This window comes from Sinocyclocheilus grahami, unplaced genomic scaffold (genome assembly GCF_001515645.1).
Source record: "Sinocyclocheilus grahami isolate Dianchi unplaced genomic scaffold, SAMN03320097.WGS_v1.1 scaffold344.1, whole genome shotgun sequence".
Classification (NCBI taxonomy): domain Eukaryota; kingdom Metazoa; phylum Chordata; class Actinopteri; order Cypriniformes; family Cyprinidae; genus Sinocyclocheilus; species Sinocyclocheilus grahami.
This window is the reverse complement of record NW_015505523.1, coordinates 2,867,714-2,881,884: the sequence shown is the minus strand read 5'-3', so window position 1 is coordinate 2,881,884 and position 14,171 is coordinate 2,867,714. Positions and strand designations below refer to the sequence as shown.

Sequence of the window (14,171 nt, the reverse complement as noted above, 5' to 3'; positions counted from 1 at the left end):
CACTCTACATATTTATCAGTTTAACCATTATACAGCATGAAGAAAATTAGGGTTGTCGAAATTAATAGTTTCTGTGATGCAGACGAGGACAATTCGGTATCGGTTCAGTAATAGACCATAACCGATTATAATGTACTGACGCTTTTCTGACGTCATTTGTCGCGGTAGCATACTGGCACGTTCGGCTTGAAGTGCCGCTGCTCAGAATGATCAGTGTATGACATCAAGTACCGCGAGAGCAATAAGAGAGCAGACGGATCCTTATGCTTTCGAATCGCTCTCGCGGTTTGTCATACACTGATCATTCTGTGCAGTGCCGCTTCAAATCGAACGCGCCTAGTGGCGGAGGGAGACGAGTGTGAGTAATTAAAAATGCTCCAACTACTTTAAAAGCCGACATCTGGCCACATTTCGACTTTTATGAACATCCTGGTAAGCACGACCCGGAGAAGACACGTTGTGTGTAAATCATGTCACGCGCAATAAAATATGCAGGGGGTAATACCACTAACTTGAGAAACCATGTCAGGTACAGTTAATATATCTGACTGCTTGTATTTATTGACAAAATTGTATATATGTGAAGTAAAATTGAAAATTGAGGATGCAGTGCATCGTCAATGCATTGTGATGCATCGTGATATCGAATTGAACTGAATCGATGACATGATAATCGTAATCGAACCGAACCGTGAGACCAGTGTAGGTTCACACCCCTAATGAAAATGTGACTTTTCGTTGACTAAAACTAGACTAAAATGCTCAGACATGCTCAGACTAAAACTTGACTAAACAAAAACAGGACAAGGTTGACTAAATATGATAAATAGTAAATTTGACACAGGACTAAGACTAAATAAAAAAATGGCTGACAAAGTTTTCAGCCATTATTCCAGTCTGAAGTGTCACATGATCCTTCAGAAACCATTCTAATATGCTGATTTGCTCAATTAAAGAATTTTCCTGACCTCAAACTTTTTGAACAGTGTAAATAATTGTGTAAAAAAAAAAAATTTTTTTGTGTGTATATATGTAGAAAGTATTATAATGATTTCATTTTGCACATTGTTTAAAAGCGAGCATTGGGTAAGATGAATATCCAATTCACTGAGGAAATAATCATTGATTTTCAAAATTTTTGCAAGAAGTAGCCCTAACAAAAAAAGCTCTTCTTTTTAAAAGCTACATAGCAAAGTGTTAATCTGTTTCTCTTACGTGTGGCATTTATTATGAATAGAAACAAAGTGCTGCATCTGGGTCCCTTGGCTAAAGAGTTCATGATTACAGTATATATAGATCTACTACTGATTGAGCAGCGCAGGCAGTTTGAGTTCACATGCAGAAATATCTGTATTCGGAGAGTTAGAGCTTCATATAGCCCTGCAAATCCTTAAAACCGGTTTATTTTTACATGCTTTACACAATTCGGTATCGGTTCAGTAATAGACCATAACCGATTATAATGTACTGACGCTTTTCTGACGTCATTTGTCGCGGTAGCATACTGGCACGTTCGGCTTGAAGTGCCGCTGCTCAGAATGATCAGTGTATGACATCAAGTACCGCGAGAGCAATAAGAGAGCAGACGGATCCTTATGCTTTCGAATCGCTCTCGCGGTTTGTCATACACTGATCATTCTGTGCAGTGCCGCTTCAAATCGAACGCGCCTAGTGGCGGAGGGAGACGAGTGTGAGTAATTAAAAATGCTCCAACTACTTTAAAAGCCGACATCTGGCCACATTTCGACTTTTATGAACATCCTGGTAAGCACGACCCGGAGAAGACACGTTGTGTGTAAATCATGTCACGCGCAATAAAATATGCAGGGGGTAATACCACTAACTTGAGAAACCATGTCAGGTACAGTTAATATATCTGACTGCTTGTATTTATTGACAAAATTGTATATATGTGAAGTAAAATTGAAAATTGAGGATGCAGTGCATCGTCAATGCATTGTGATGCATCGTGATATCGAATTGAACTGAATCGATGACATGATAATCGTAATCGAACCGAACCGTGAGACCAGTGTAGGTTCACACCCCTAATGAAAATGTGACTTTTCGTTGACTAAAACTAGACTAAAATGCTCAGACATGCTCAGACTAAAACTTGACTAAACAAAAACAGGACAAGGTTGACTAAATATGATAAATAGTAAATTTGACACAGGACTAAGACTAAATAAAAAAATGGCTGACAAAGTTTTCAGCCATTATTCCAGTCTGAAGTGTCACATGATCCTTCAGAAACCATTCTAATATGCTGATTTGCTCAATTAAAGAATTTTCCTGACCTCAAACTTTTTGAACAGTGTAAATAATTGTGTAAAAAAAAAAAATTTTTTTGTGTGTATATATGTAGAAAGTATTATAATGATTTCATTTTGCACATTGTTTAAAAGCGAGCATTGGGTAAGATGAATATCCAATTCACTGAGGAAATAATCATTGATTTTCAAAATTTTTGCAAGAAGTAGCCCTAACAAAAAAAGCTCTTCTTTTTAAAAGCTACATAGCAAAGTGTTAATCTGTTTCTCTTACGTGTGGCATTTATTATGAATAGAAACAAAGTGCTGCATCTGGGTCCCTTGGCTAAAGAGTTCATGATTACAGTATATATAGATCTACTACTGATTGAGCAGCGCAGGCAGTTTGAGTTCACATGCAGAAATATCTGTATTCGGAGAGTTAGAGCTTCATATAGCCCTGCAAATCCTTAAAACCGGTTTATTTTTACATGCTTTACATCCTGTAGCGTTTCTAGTCCTTATGGCCCAGAGTGAGCTTGCGTTGCATGTGAGTGCTGACATGTTAATGATCTACAGCACTGCGTAAAGGGTCTTGGGAGGGCTAAGGGTCAGTGTCACATGGTTTGTGTGCAGAGCATTTCATAACGTTTTATAAACTGGGAAGCTGGTGGTACTTGGCACCAAGTTTTGCCATGTTCTGTTGACCTAGTCTGTGCGTTATGCCATTGTGTGTGCTTGTTTGGGATGAGTTGGTTTGGGTGAGGCCCAGCATGCTAGGCCTGATTCTCTACACCGGCCTGCCCTTCCCCATGAGCGGATAGTTATCTCGCAGAGTAACCAAAGGGGAGATTAGTGGCAACAATGAATTTCCATACAGCAGCAGCAGCCTCACTCATGACTCAGCACTGGCCTTTAGTACACTTGTGTACTGTCTGTATGCATGTCTTCACTTGTGCCTATGAGCATCTCTGTTGCTTTCTCCATCTGTGCAGAGCTTGTGGACATATGTCTTTGTTTGGTCATTTGTGTCTGTTCGCTGTCGTATTGTCTTTCTTTCACTTGATTGTGCACTTATTATGCTGTTCATAAGTTACCTACTGTTTACACACGCTTGGACGTGTTTTCATTCCATCTGCACCGCACTATTGTGACTGAACACCTCCATGCCACGTGGTTTACCTGCTACCACGAGCATTATCTGTTCTGCTTCATCCTAGGCTTTCATAGGAAAGCAAATACTGCTACATTTTCATTTCATTATATTTTAAATAATGCAACTTATTCCTGTAATTGTAAAGTTGAATTTTCAGCATCCGTTTCTCCAGTTTTTAGTGTCACATGTTCCTTCAGAAATCATTCTTATATGCTTAAGAAACATTACTCAATGTTAAAAATTAGTTGTGCTACTTAGCATTTTTTGGAGGAAACTGTAAAGCATTTTTTGTTCATTTGACATAGAAATCTGTTGTAAAAATATGTAAAAATGTCTTTATTCTGATATCAGTTCAATTAGTTATGAATTTCAAAATATTAATTTCTTTAAAAAAAAATCTTACTGACCCCAAAAGGTTTTTAATGGTAGTGTATTGTATCATGAGGTATTTGCCATTACCCTGCCCTAGTTTATATAAACTTGCTGGTCTCTTATTTTCTCACAGTTCTCTGACACACACACACACACACACACACACACAGAGATTATTGATATAAGACCTCACACTTACTCGCACACACATACTTATGCAATATTTCCTGCTCTTACAGGCACATGTGAGCCTACTTATTCCACACAAGTCTAATTTTATTGAGAATTTAAAAAATTCCCAGTTATTTATTTAACAAATTCTAGTTAGAAATCATGTTTTGTGCACATTTCTATCGTTGCATTTAGACTCCTGTAGCCTCTATGCCTGGGGTACTCAACAGGCGGCCCGTCTGCATTAATTTTGTGGCCCCCGTCATGCTGAAGATTCATGTATTTTTATTACAATTTGCGCTCAAAATATTAGGCAGTTTGATTTTATTAATTAAATGTTTACAATCGCAGTAGTAAAAGTTGCTCGATGTCTGCAAGCACTGTCACTAACGTGCAATTAAACGGCAACACGCCCCAAACAACTAAAAGAGAAGCATTGTCCAACAAAAGAGGACATGATTTTACTGCACAACATCAGTCGAGTGTTTGAAATAACTTCATTTTGTGATCTGATGTGTGCCTTTTGTCACAGAATGAGGCAGATAATTCTATACGGTAATAAAGGCTACGTCGATTAGCATGGATTATATATATATACTTTATTATTATGAAAAAGCCAGAGATGGCTTGAAGAACACCGATAAACCAGATATTGTCATGTCTCGGGTTTACTGTCGTATACTGTTAGATATTTAAATAAATAGCCAGATCGCGAACTGATTCAATCACCCACGCAATCTTGTTCATAAATGACAGGATTCAGCTATATGTCTATTAAAGCCTATTAAATCAGCGTTCACACTGCTGCTAATCAGAGAGAACATCTTTACAAAGTCTTTTGTCTCGCTATTTCTGTTACAAACATTCAAATAATCACAGAAGTACTGGAATAAAAAGTTTATAGTTCGGATATAAACTGCTGTCTACAGTAGCGATCAAAATAGAATAAATCACCTTTTTGAAAGTGACGACGCTTCAAATAAAGATTTTATCAATTACAACGTAATGCCAGCAGGTGGAGATAAGTGACATAAAAAAAAGAGATTCGTTAAAAAAAACTGATTCATTCAGGAATGAAACAAGTGAAGTCCTTGAGCAATTCATTGCATAATTTGTTCAACTTAATTTTTTTTAACAATTCGTTAAATATTGTATTTTATAAATAGACTGCAGCAATATTTACTAGAAACTCTTTTGTTTAGGTGTCTCTTTTTTCTCTCAGAATCATGGCGGGAGAATAGTGATATCTATTTTTAAAATACAGTCATGATTCTCCAGTTTATCCAGAATCGTACATCGCTAGTTGGTCATTTATCCACATGTAATGTAAACATGTAATGTAAACAAATAAATGGCTTTAATTTCAGATAAAGCATCAAAGATGTGGTCAGTGAGGTTCAGCATCCAGAACGTATACTTTTTTTTTTAATTCTACAAATGCATTTACATATTTATGTGCTTAATAAAAAATACCCTGCAATTGTACTTTTGGATACTAAAATGGTATACCTATAGTCTGCTAAATTCGGAACAACTACTTTTGTGCTTAATGCATTTTAATTGTGTGGAAGGAGTGCTGAAGTCCAACTAAAGATATAATGAAATATATTTGATTGTGCTAAAGTTGAACTATGCAAGTATACTTCAGGTACACTATAAATATCTTGCATTTTAAAGACCGATATTATACAGAAGCCATACAATCCTTATTAACAGTGATATTAAAACACATTTTAGGCATAATATTAAGAAATACTTCAAATTAAGTTAAATTATAATTTTATATCAGTAAGTGATATGTCAATAAATACATTAATGGATTCAAATTTTACTTGGTATGAAAGAAATGTATTTTAAACAAATAGCAGTTTTTTTTTACTCGTTAAAAAAATTGTTCAGTGTTATTTTAAAGACAAGCAAGACTTAGATAAGTAATAAACTGCATTTCTAAATCAGTAAATCTGCTAATATTGTCTTAGTCTGATGATGCAAATTGTAATTTGTGGCCCTTCACATTTTATGTGGTTTAAATGCAGCTCGCTTGGCCTCTGAACTTGAGTACCCCTGCTCTATGCCATCACAGGCATACAGGGGTATAAAAAGACTAAGGAATAACTAGAGGTGTGCGATATATATTGTCTGCGATAATATCGTAATTGGTGTTTTAACGATGTGCGATTTGACATTATCGAGTATTTTGCAAAAACCCATTCAAAACATCCCTACAGAGCGCACGCATGATTCAGTCTATTAAAATGCATTTAGAATGATCACAAATTCAAGACATGATGGCAGAAAATGTATATATTTATACCACTTCATATAGTTATTCAATTTCACACGAAGAGTGCCGTTTTTCTCCAAAAATTGATTACATGATTACAAATGTGACATTGAATTCAATAAACAATAAGTTAATTAAGAGACTTACGTTTTAGACACCATATTGCTTGTTTTTGCTCTATTTCGCCAACAAAAATCATTCCGAATACAGCCACAGTGCTGTTTTGTGTCTCTGAGCAACATGACGGTGTTTCGTTCTTGAATGAATCAACCGTTTAAATGATTCGGATCAATCGCAATGACTCACTTATTAACAGTGATTTGCTGCCACCTGCTGGCGGTTTTAAAGGGGTCATATGATGCGATCAAGTTTTCCTTTCTCTTTGGAGTGTTACAAGCTGATTGTGCATAGATAAGATCCCTGAAGTTGCAAAGACTAAAGTCTCAAAACCAAAGAGATATTCTTTATCAAAGTTGAGACTCTGCCACGCCCCCCTAAAACGGCTCGTTCTAACATGCCCCCACATATCTAGGTGACTATGTGGGAATATTTGCATAATGACGCCCAAATGTGCACGCAAAGAAAGAAGGCATGGTTTCAGTAACCGCAGTTAGTGTTGAAGCAGCCATGTCAGGGAGACGCTGTGTGTTTCTAGGCGAAAGCAAAAGCACTTTATTTGGCCTTCCGGAAGTAGATGCATTTAGGAATCTTTAAGATTACTTGCAACAGAACAGCAATACATTTTATGGACGACCGTTTCATGAACCAAGGAGAGGAGGTAATTCTGACTTTGCTATGACAATCTGGCGCTTCTGAAGCGGCTACTGTTATGTTTAAGTATTTGCTATTGACTTCAAATGTGGAGTTTTGCGCATTGTGTGTGCGTGCGCGCGCGAGCAAGAGAGCTGTGTGTGTGTGTGTGTGTGTGTGTGTGTGTGTGTGTGTGTGTGTGTGTGCGCACGCACGCGAGAGGCGTGTGCGTGATATCAAAACATTATTTATGCATTTGTAATTGCAGGTTAAATGCATTCATGTCTTGCATTAAACAAAATGCATGTGTAAATACATCTAAATGCCACTTCAGATGCAGCTTCTGTGTTGATTTAATTTGCTTGGTAACAGCCCAAATGTCGTCTTATTCTAATTCCCTGATTAAATGTAAGAATTTGACTCAAAAGATAATGGACACTTTTAGAAAAAATTGCTTTATAAAGGTAAAAATGCCCATAAAATGCAAAAATCAGTTTAAACTTATTGGAAAAGATTAATTTCTATCAGTATGAACTGACCACCACACAGAATATGAAGAATATTAAAAACATTAGGAGTCAGCCGTCAACACACTCAGCAAAATATTGTCTAATTATCGTTATCGATAAAATCCCAGAAAATATCGAGATATAATTTTTTGTCAATATCGCACACCCCTAGGAATAACACATTCTGTATGTATGTTTGACAAACTATTAAGTTATTGGAATAATGACAGAAAATGCTATATCGGTCAACCTCTAGTAGCAATTTGATTAGTAGTCATTTGATAACCAGCCTTTTTTCTTTCATTGGTCACCATCAACATAATTTCTTTGAGCATTTACAGTGTTATGCCATTCTTGAACTCTGTAGGAGCATTAAAATTTTGAAGTTAAAACATTACTAAAACTGCATGGTGTGAAATGGCTAACTAGCCATTGTATTTCCTGTGTGTGTGAGCGTGTTGAGCCTGTACTAACCATGGATGCGTTTGTTCTTGCTGGATGGCGTGTTGTGCTGGTGTGGGCTGGATGCTACAGGCATTGGTAAACTCTCCACTGCCGATGGCAAAGCCTTTGCAGATCCAGAGGTGTTACGCCGCTTGACGTCGTCGGTGAGTTGCGCGCTGGACGAGGCCGCCGCCGCCCTCACCCGCATGAGGGCCGAAAACACGCTCAACGCCAGCCAGGCCGACAAGTAGGCATCTTTTCTCACGCACACATGATTTCCCCACCTGTGTCCACACATCATGATGCAACATTCATGTTCAACCAGCAAGAATTACTTCATTGTTAAGGCTAAAAGCTAAGCACTGTTAAGTATGTGTTTTAATGATCACTGAATGTTTAAAGCACACAGCATATTTTGAAACCTCTGTAATTAGACAAGCAGCTGTGTAAGACTTCTTGCTCCTGCACGAGCCTTCAGTTAGAGTAGTTAGCTTAGCTTCGCCTGCACAATCGCAGTAATTGTAGTAGTCTGGTTATTTTTAGCCGTAGCCTGGCTGAGGCCTGCTCGGACGGCGACGTGAATGCAGTGCGGAAGCTGCTAGACGAGGGACGCAGCGTCAACGAACACACAGAGGAGGGCGAGAGCCTGCTGTGTCTGGCCTGCTCAGCTGGATACTATGAACTCGCACAGGTACTGTGTACAGAGTCAAACACACTTCCAATCCTGAAGCTGATGACCGAAACAACAACTCCTCACTTGTATAAATAATAAATAAAAGTAAATTAAATAATTAAAATTAAATAAATAATTGAGATGTGAAGGTTGTGTGTAATTTCTGCACCTGAAGTGACACTGAACTGAATTAGGAAAAAGACCATTTTAAAAATCATTTTGGAAATTATTCCTATCTGCCGTTTCTCATTCAAACTGGTAGCAATATTGCAGTTTTCAGCTGTGTGATTATTTATATAGTTGGAAAATATAAATTATATTACCACACAGCTCTCTATATGGGACCCTGGGCCACAAAACCAGTCATAAGTAGCACGGGTATATTTGTAGCAATAGCCAACAAAACATTGTGCGGGTCATAATGATCGATTTTTCTTTTATGCCAAAAATCATTAGGATATTAAGTAAAGATCATGTTCCATGAAGATATTTTGTAAATTTCCTTCCGTAAATACATCAAAACTTAATTTTTGATTAGTAATATGCGTTGCTAAGGACTTCATTATATAACTTTAAAGGGGATTTTCTCAATATTCAGATTTTTTTTTGCACCCTCAGATTCCTGATTTTCAAATAGTTGTGTCTTGGCCAAATATTGTCCTTTCCTAACAAACCATACATCAATGGAACACTTCAGCTCAATTCAGCTTTCAGATGATGAAAATTTTGACCCTTATGACTGGTTTTGTGGTTCAGGGGCATATTTAACAAATCTCAACTGCTTGATTGCTTGTACCATTGCCAAATATGCTATATTATATTCTAGCTCTAATCTGCTAAATCTGACTATGGGCAAAAATATTATAAATATTACAAACATTAACATTATTATTATACAGTTTTTATATAAACACAAAACAAATAAAAGTCTCACAAAATGTATACAAAAAATGTACTATACACAAAAAACTCAAAAAAAGGAAAAAAACAAGAGACCCCCCACCTACCCCCACGAACAGGCACCAGATACAATTAAAAATATACACCTTAAACAAAGACATACGTAATCAAACAAACAAAACGTTAAAGATGGAGTGAAGGAATAAAACCGAGAAGCTATCCATTCAACTCCTAAAAAGATACCTAATGAAGGGGCCCCAGATTTGATCAAATTAAATATTACAAACAATAACATTATTATTATACAGTTTTTATATAAACACAAAACAAATAAAAGTCTCACAAAATGTATACAAAAAATATACTATACTCAAAAAAAGGAAAAAAACAAGAGACCCCCCACCTACCCCCACGAACAGGCACCAGATACAATTAAAAATATACACCTTAAACAAAGACATACGTAATCAAACAAACAAAACGTTAAAGATGGAGTGAAGGAATAAAACCGAGAAGCTATCCATTCAACTCCTAAAAAGATACCTAATGAAGGGGCCCCAGATTTGATCAAATTTTTTAGAAGCATCGATCTTGGAAAAGCGAATCCTTTCGAGCTTAAGGGCGGCAACCATCTCCGCCAACCATTTATGAAAACTGGGATGTAAAGAGGACTTCCAATCCATCAAAATCACCCTTTTAGCTACAACCATACCAAACATAAGAGACAATTGCTGAGAATGTGTTAATGCTAATGTAGGGTCAGAACATCCAAGAATCTGTATGAATTAACGAGGCCACGTTTATTCAATCGCGTGGCCAAAATTTTGGCAATCACTTTTTGATCGCAATTAAGAAGACTTATTGGCCTGTAGCTAGAGGGCTCTGTAACATCTCTATCTTTTTTCTTCAAAAGGCATATATGAGCCTCATAAAAAGAATCAGGAAATTTTTATTTTCAATTGAATGATTTACCATTCTAAACATTAACATTATTAAAAAGAAAAATACTATAACTAACATTTTTCTGTAAAGCTGCTTTGAAAGTGTATATTGTTAAAAGTGCTATACAATTTTTTTTTACTTAACTAGTATTATCAGGGCCAGTATCCTTAATATTGATACCTCAGATGTAAGGTTTCATTTATGAATATTTAATTATTTCTAATATTTGTGTGTATATGTATGTGCAGCAAGTTTTGTTTAAATAAAGTCATACACAAATTAACAAACAAGTGTTTTTTTTAATACGTAAGGATCTAGCTTCTTGATGCAACATCAGTATCTGGAGGATCTTTATTTTCAGACCAATTCTCCCATTTTTGATTGCAATTGCTTATGGTGCTGCTAGTGGTGAAGAAATTACATGCTTTACCTTTAATTTTCAGTTTTAGTATAAGCATGCACTGTGATTGTTTGCGAAAAAACATCTGTTGATATGAGTTTGACTGGTTGTAGGTCTTGCTGGCCATGCATGCTAACGTGGAGGACAGAGGGATCAAAGGAGACATTACGCCGCTTATGGCTGCTGCAAGCGGTGGTTACGTTGACATCGTCAAACTGCTCCTAGTGCACGGAGCCGACGTTAACGCACAGTCCTCGACAGGTATAACTTTTTTTTTTAAATAAATAAATAAAATGAAAACAACAGTAGGTGTACTTGAATGGACCAAAAAGAGTAAAGTACATTTTCACCCTTGTGCAAGCCAACAAACAAACCTTGTGCTTGCAAACACACCTTGTTCATCCGTTGTCTTCCCCTTTCTTTCAGGTAACACAGCCTTGACATATGCCTGTGCTGGAGGCTTCCTGGATGTAGTAAAGGTGTTGTTGAAGGAGGGTGCTAACATTGAAGATCACAACGAGAACGGTCACACTCCGCTAATGGAGGCTGCCAGTGCAGGCCACGTGGAGGTCTCTCGTGTGCTCCTGGAGTATGGCGCTGGAATCAACACACACTCCAATGAGTTTAAGGAGAGCGCACTCACACTCGCTTGCTATAAAGGTGCGTCCCATTGTATCATACAGTGTTTACATACACAAGATGGTAATCAGAATATGGTATTATTCTGATTGATTATCCAAGTACAATGTTGCCAAAACCAGATTAAGAAAACTTTTTTGGTTTTTGGGTATTGAATATGAATAGTAGCCATATGGCTGTATTAATTAGAATTTTGGGTCTTATAGAAAGCTTTTTACAGAATTTCAACTGTAATTGATCATTCATGTATATCTGCACATTGAAAGTGTGAATATGGCTATATTAAATGCAGACAGAAGATAATTTTACCAAATTGCATTGTAATAAATGGCTCGTGTTTCCAATAGAGAATAACCTTAATAGATGAAAAACATGCATATTGTAGTTTATTTAAAATATGCTTTTTACATGTACATTACTGTTCGAATGTTTGGGGGCAGTAAGATTTTTTTTCTATAAATAAATTATTTTATTTCATGGAAGTTTATAAGGGTTAGTTCACCCAAAAATGTGAAAACAAAAATAACAATTGATTCAACAATCCTTCTCCTCAAGTTACCTTCTTCCGCCATTTTGGAGAGTACCCCAGAATGTAATCGACGTAATCATTATTGTTTACGTTCTGTAAACAGTGTGTGCATGCTGAACGTAAACTACGAAGACCGGGAGGGGGCATGTCGTGGCCATGACATAATAACAAATATGATATGTCATGGCCACGAGATATTAATTAGTGGGAACGACATATGTCGTGGTCACGAGATTTTGTCAAGGTAACGACATCCTTATGCAGGGCTTAAAGTTCTCCGGCACCGTGCCGGATCTCCGGCATGCGGCGTTTGGCTGCGGGAAAATAATATAGATAAACCTATGCCAACACAGGAGAATACATCAACATATTTCTAAATATGCGATTTATTGTACATCACGATTTCAAAATAAAAGTTTCTGACTTTGCATGTGGCCAAATATTAAAATTAAGTGGATTTTTAAGGTCGTTGAATCACATGAAACATCACCAGGCCGTTGGTGCCCTCTGCAGGTATTTGTTATAATATAGGCATATTACATTATGTATTTAACAGTGTTGTTCAATAAAACCATGTACTTGGTTTTGATACTTTATTTGAGGCCAATTATTATTGCCTCATCGTTACTTTATATATAAATAGTCATATTAAAGCCTGTTTTCCAATTAGTTCTATTTGTATTACTAAAAAACATAAAATTACTCAGTTGTCAAAATAATCAGTAGATTACTTGATTAGCAAAATAATCATTAGTTAAGCCCTAGATTAGTTTAAACATTTCAAAATACAACTGCATTGTTTTACTTTTTGTGATTAAAAGAGAAATATTGTCATTTGAAAATTTCTTAAAGTATTAAAACAGTCTCGTTCTAGTGAACCAATTATCTGTATTTTGTCTCACCTTGTGAGCTAAGTGTATTGTCACACCCCTATTGTCTATGAGTGTGATAAAGCTCATAATTTTCCAAGTGTTATAATTTAAGTGTTATTCCAAGGTTATGATATAGCCTAGCTTTCATTCTTCAGGTCAATCATATACTCGTGAAAAAAAATCTTTGTCATAAAATAATTGTAATTGAATTAAATGCTGTTCTTTTGAAAAGAAATGTTTATTAAGCACCAAGTCATCATATTAGAATGATTTCTGAAGAATTATTTGACTCTGAAGACCGAAGTAATGGTTGCTGAAAATTCAGCTTTGCATCACAGGAATAAATTACATTTGAGGGAGGGGGGGGAAATAATGATTTTATATATATATATATATATAAAATAATCAGGGCTCTACGGATACTTTTCTTTTTTAGGAGTGCTTGTGCTCCTAATTAAAAAAATTTAGGAGCACGGTCAAAAATTTAGGAGCACCTTCTAATCAGTAATCAAACATTCACCTTCCCATTACGAGGTGATAGTTGACTCCTTAAAGTGATTTATAGGGAATTTTGTTTTTACCTTTGTAATGCCATTTTTCTAACTTTATTAAAAGAATGTCATCTTTTGTCAAAATCTAAAAAATATATTTATAAGCTTTTTAACATTTCTAATTAAAACAATAGAATAAAAACAAGTAGAATAAGAATAAGTTACCAATCAAATGAAATCAGTATTTAAGAAATAAATTTGTGCTACAGAGATGGCACAAAAGAACACACAAGTGGCTTGTAGGTGTATTTTCAGACGTTAAATGAGGCTCAGATGTCGCATGAGTGCAATTAAATTCATAACTTCATGTTGAGGTTAATGTTTTAAATATAACATTCTGGCTTGTAGGTGTATTTTCAGACGTTAAATGAGGCTCAGAGGTCGCATGAGTGCAATTAAATTCATAACTTCATGTTGAGGTTAATGTTTTAAATATAACATTTTGAATATAGAAATGATTTAAATAACAGAAAAGATGCTTTAAAAATAAACTAAAACTGCCAGCAGTTGGCGTCAAGTCACTGATTTTATCTTTGAATCATTCATTCAATTGATTCGTTCGAACAGCTGAATCATTCAGGAACGAAGTACATGACTGTCTTTATGAATGGGTAATTTAATCATTGACTCACTAGATTCATTTAAAAACAGTTCATTCATAAACGAATCACCGCTGTGTTTGAATGGAGATGCGCAGCGGCTCAGCTGTTACTTAAAAAAAAAAAAA

General features: G+C 36.0%; 1 protein-coding gene across 4 annotated transcripts in view; it reads left to right on the top strand.

Annotated features, from left to right (window-relative positions):
* ankhd1 (ankyrin repeat and KH domain containing 1) overlaps window positions 1–14,171 on the top strand; it is a 67,013-nt gene that overhangs the window by 30,048 nt on the left and 22,794 nt on the right. For 2 of the 4 annotated variants that reach the window (XM_016228850.1, XM_016228848.1), the window contains exons 4-7: window positions 8,029–8,185; window positions 8,482–8,629; window positions 10,967–11,114; window positions 11,280–11,513. In XM_016228850.1, coding sequence (XP_016084336.1) covers window positions 8,029–8,185; window positions 8,482–8,629; window positions 10,967–11,114; window positions 11,280–11,513 — 687 coding nt within the window. Of the gene's footprint in view, window positions 1–8,028; window positions 8,186–8,466; window positions 8,630–10,966; window positions 11,115–11,279; window positions 11,514–14,171 lie in introns of all 4 variants that reach the window. The other 2 variants (XM_016228849.1, XM_016228847.1) reach the window with 2 other exon arrangements.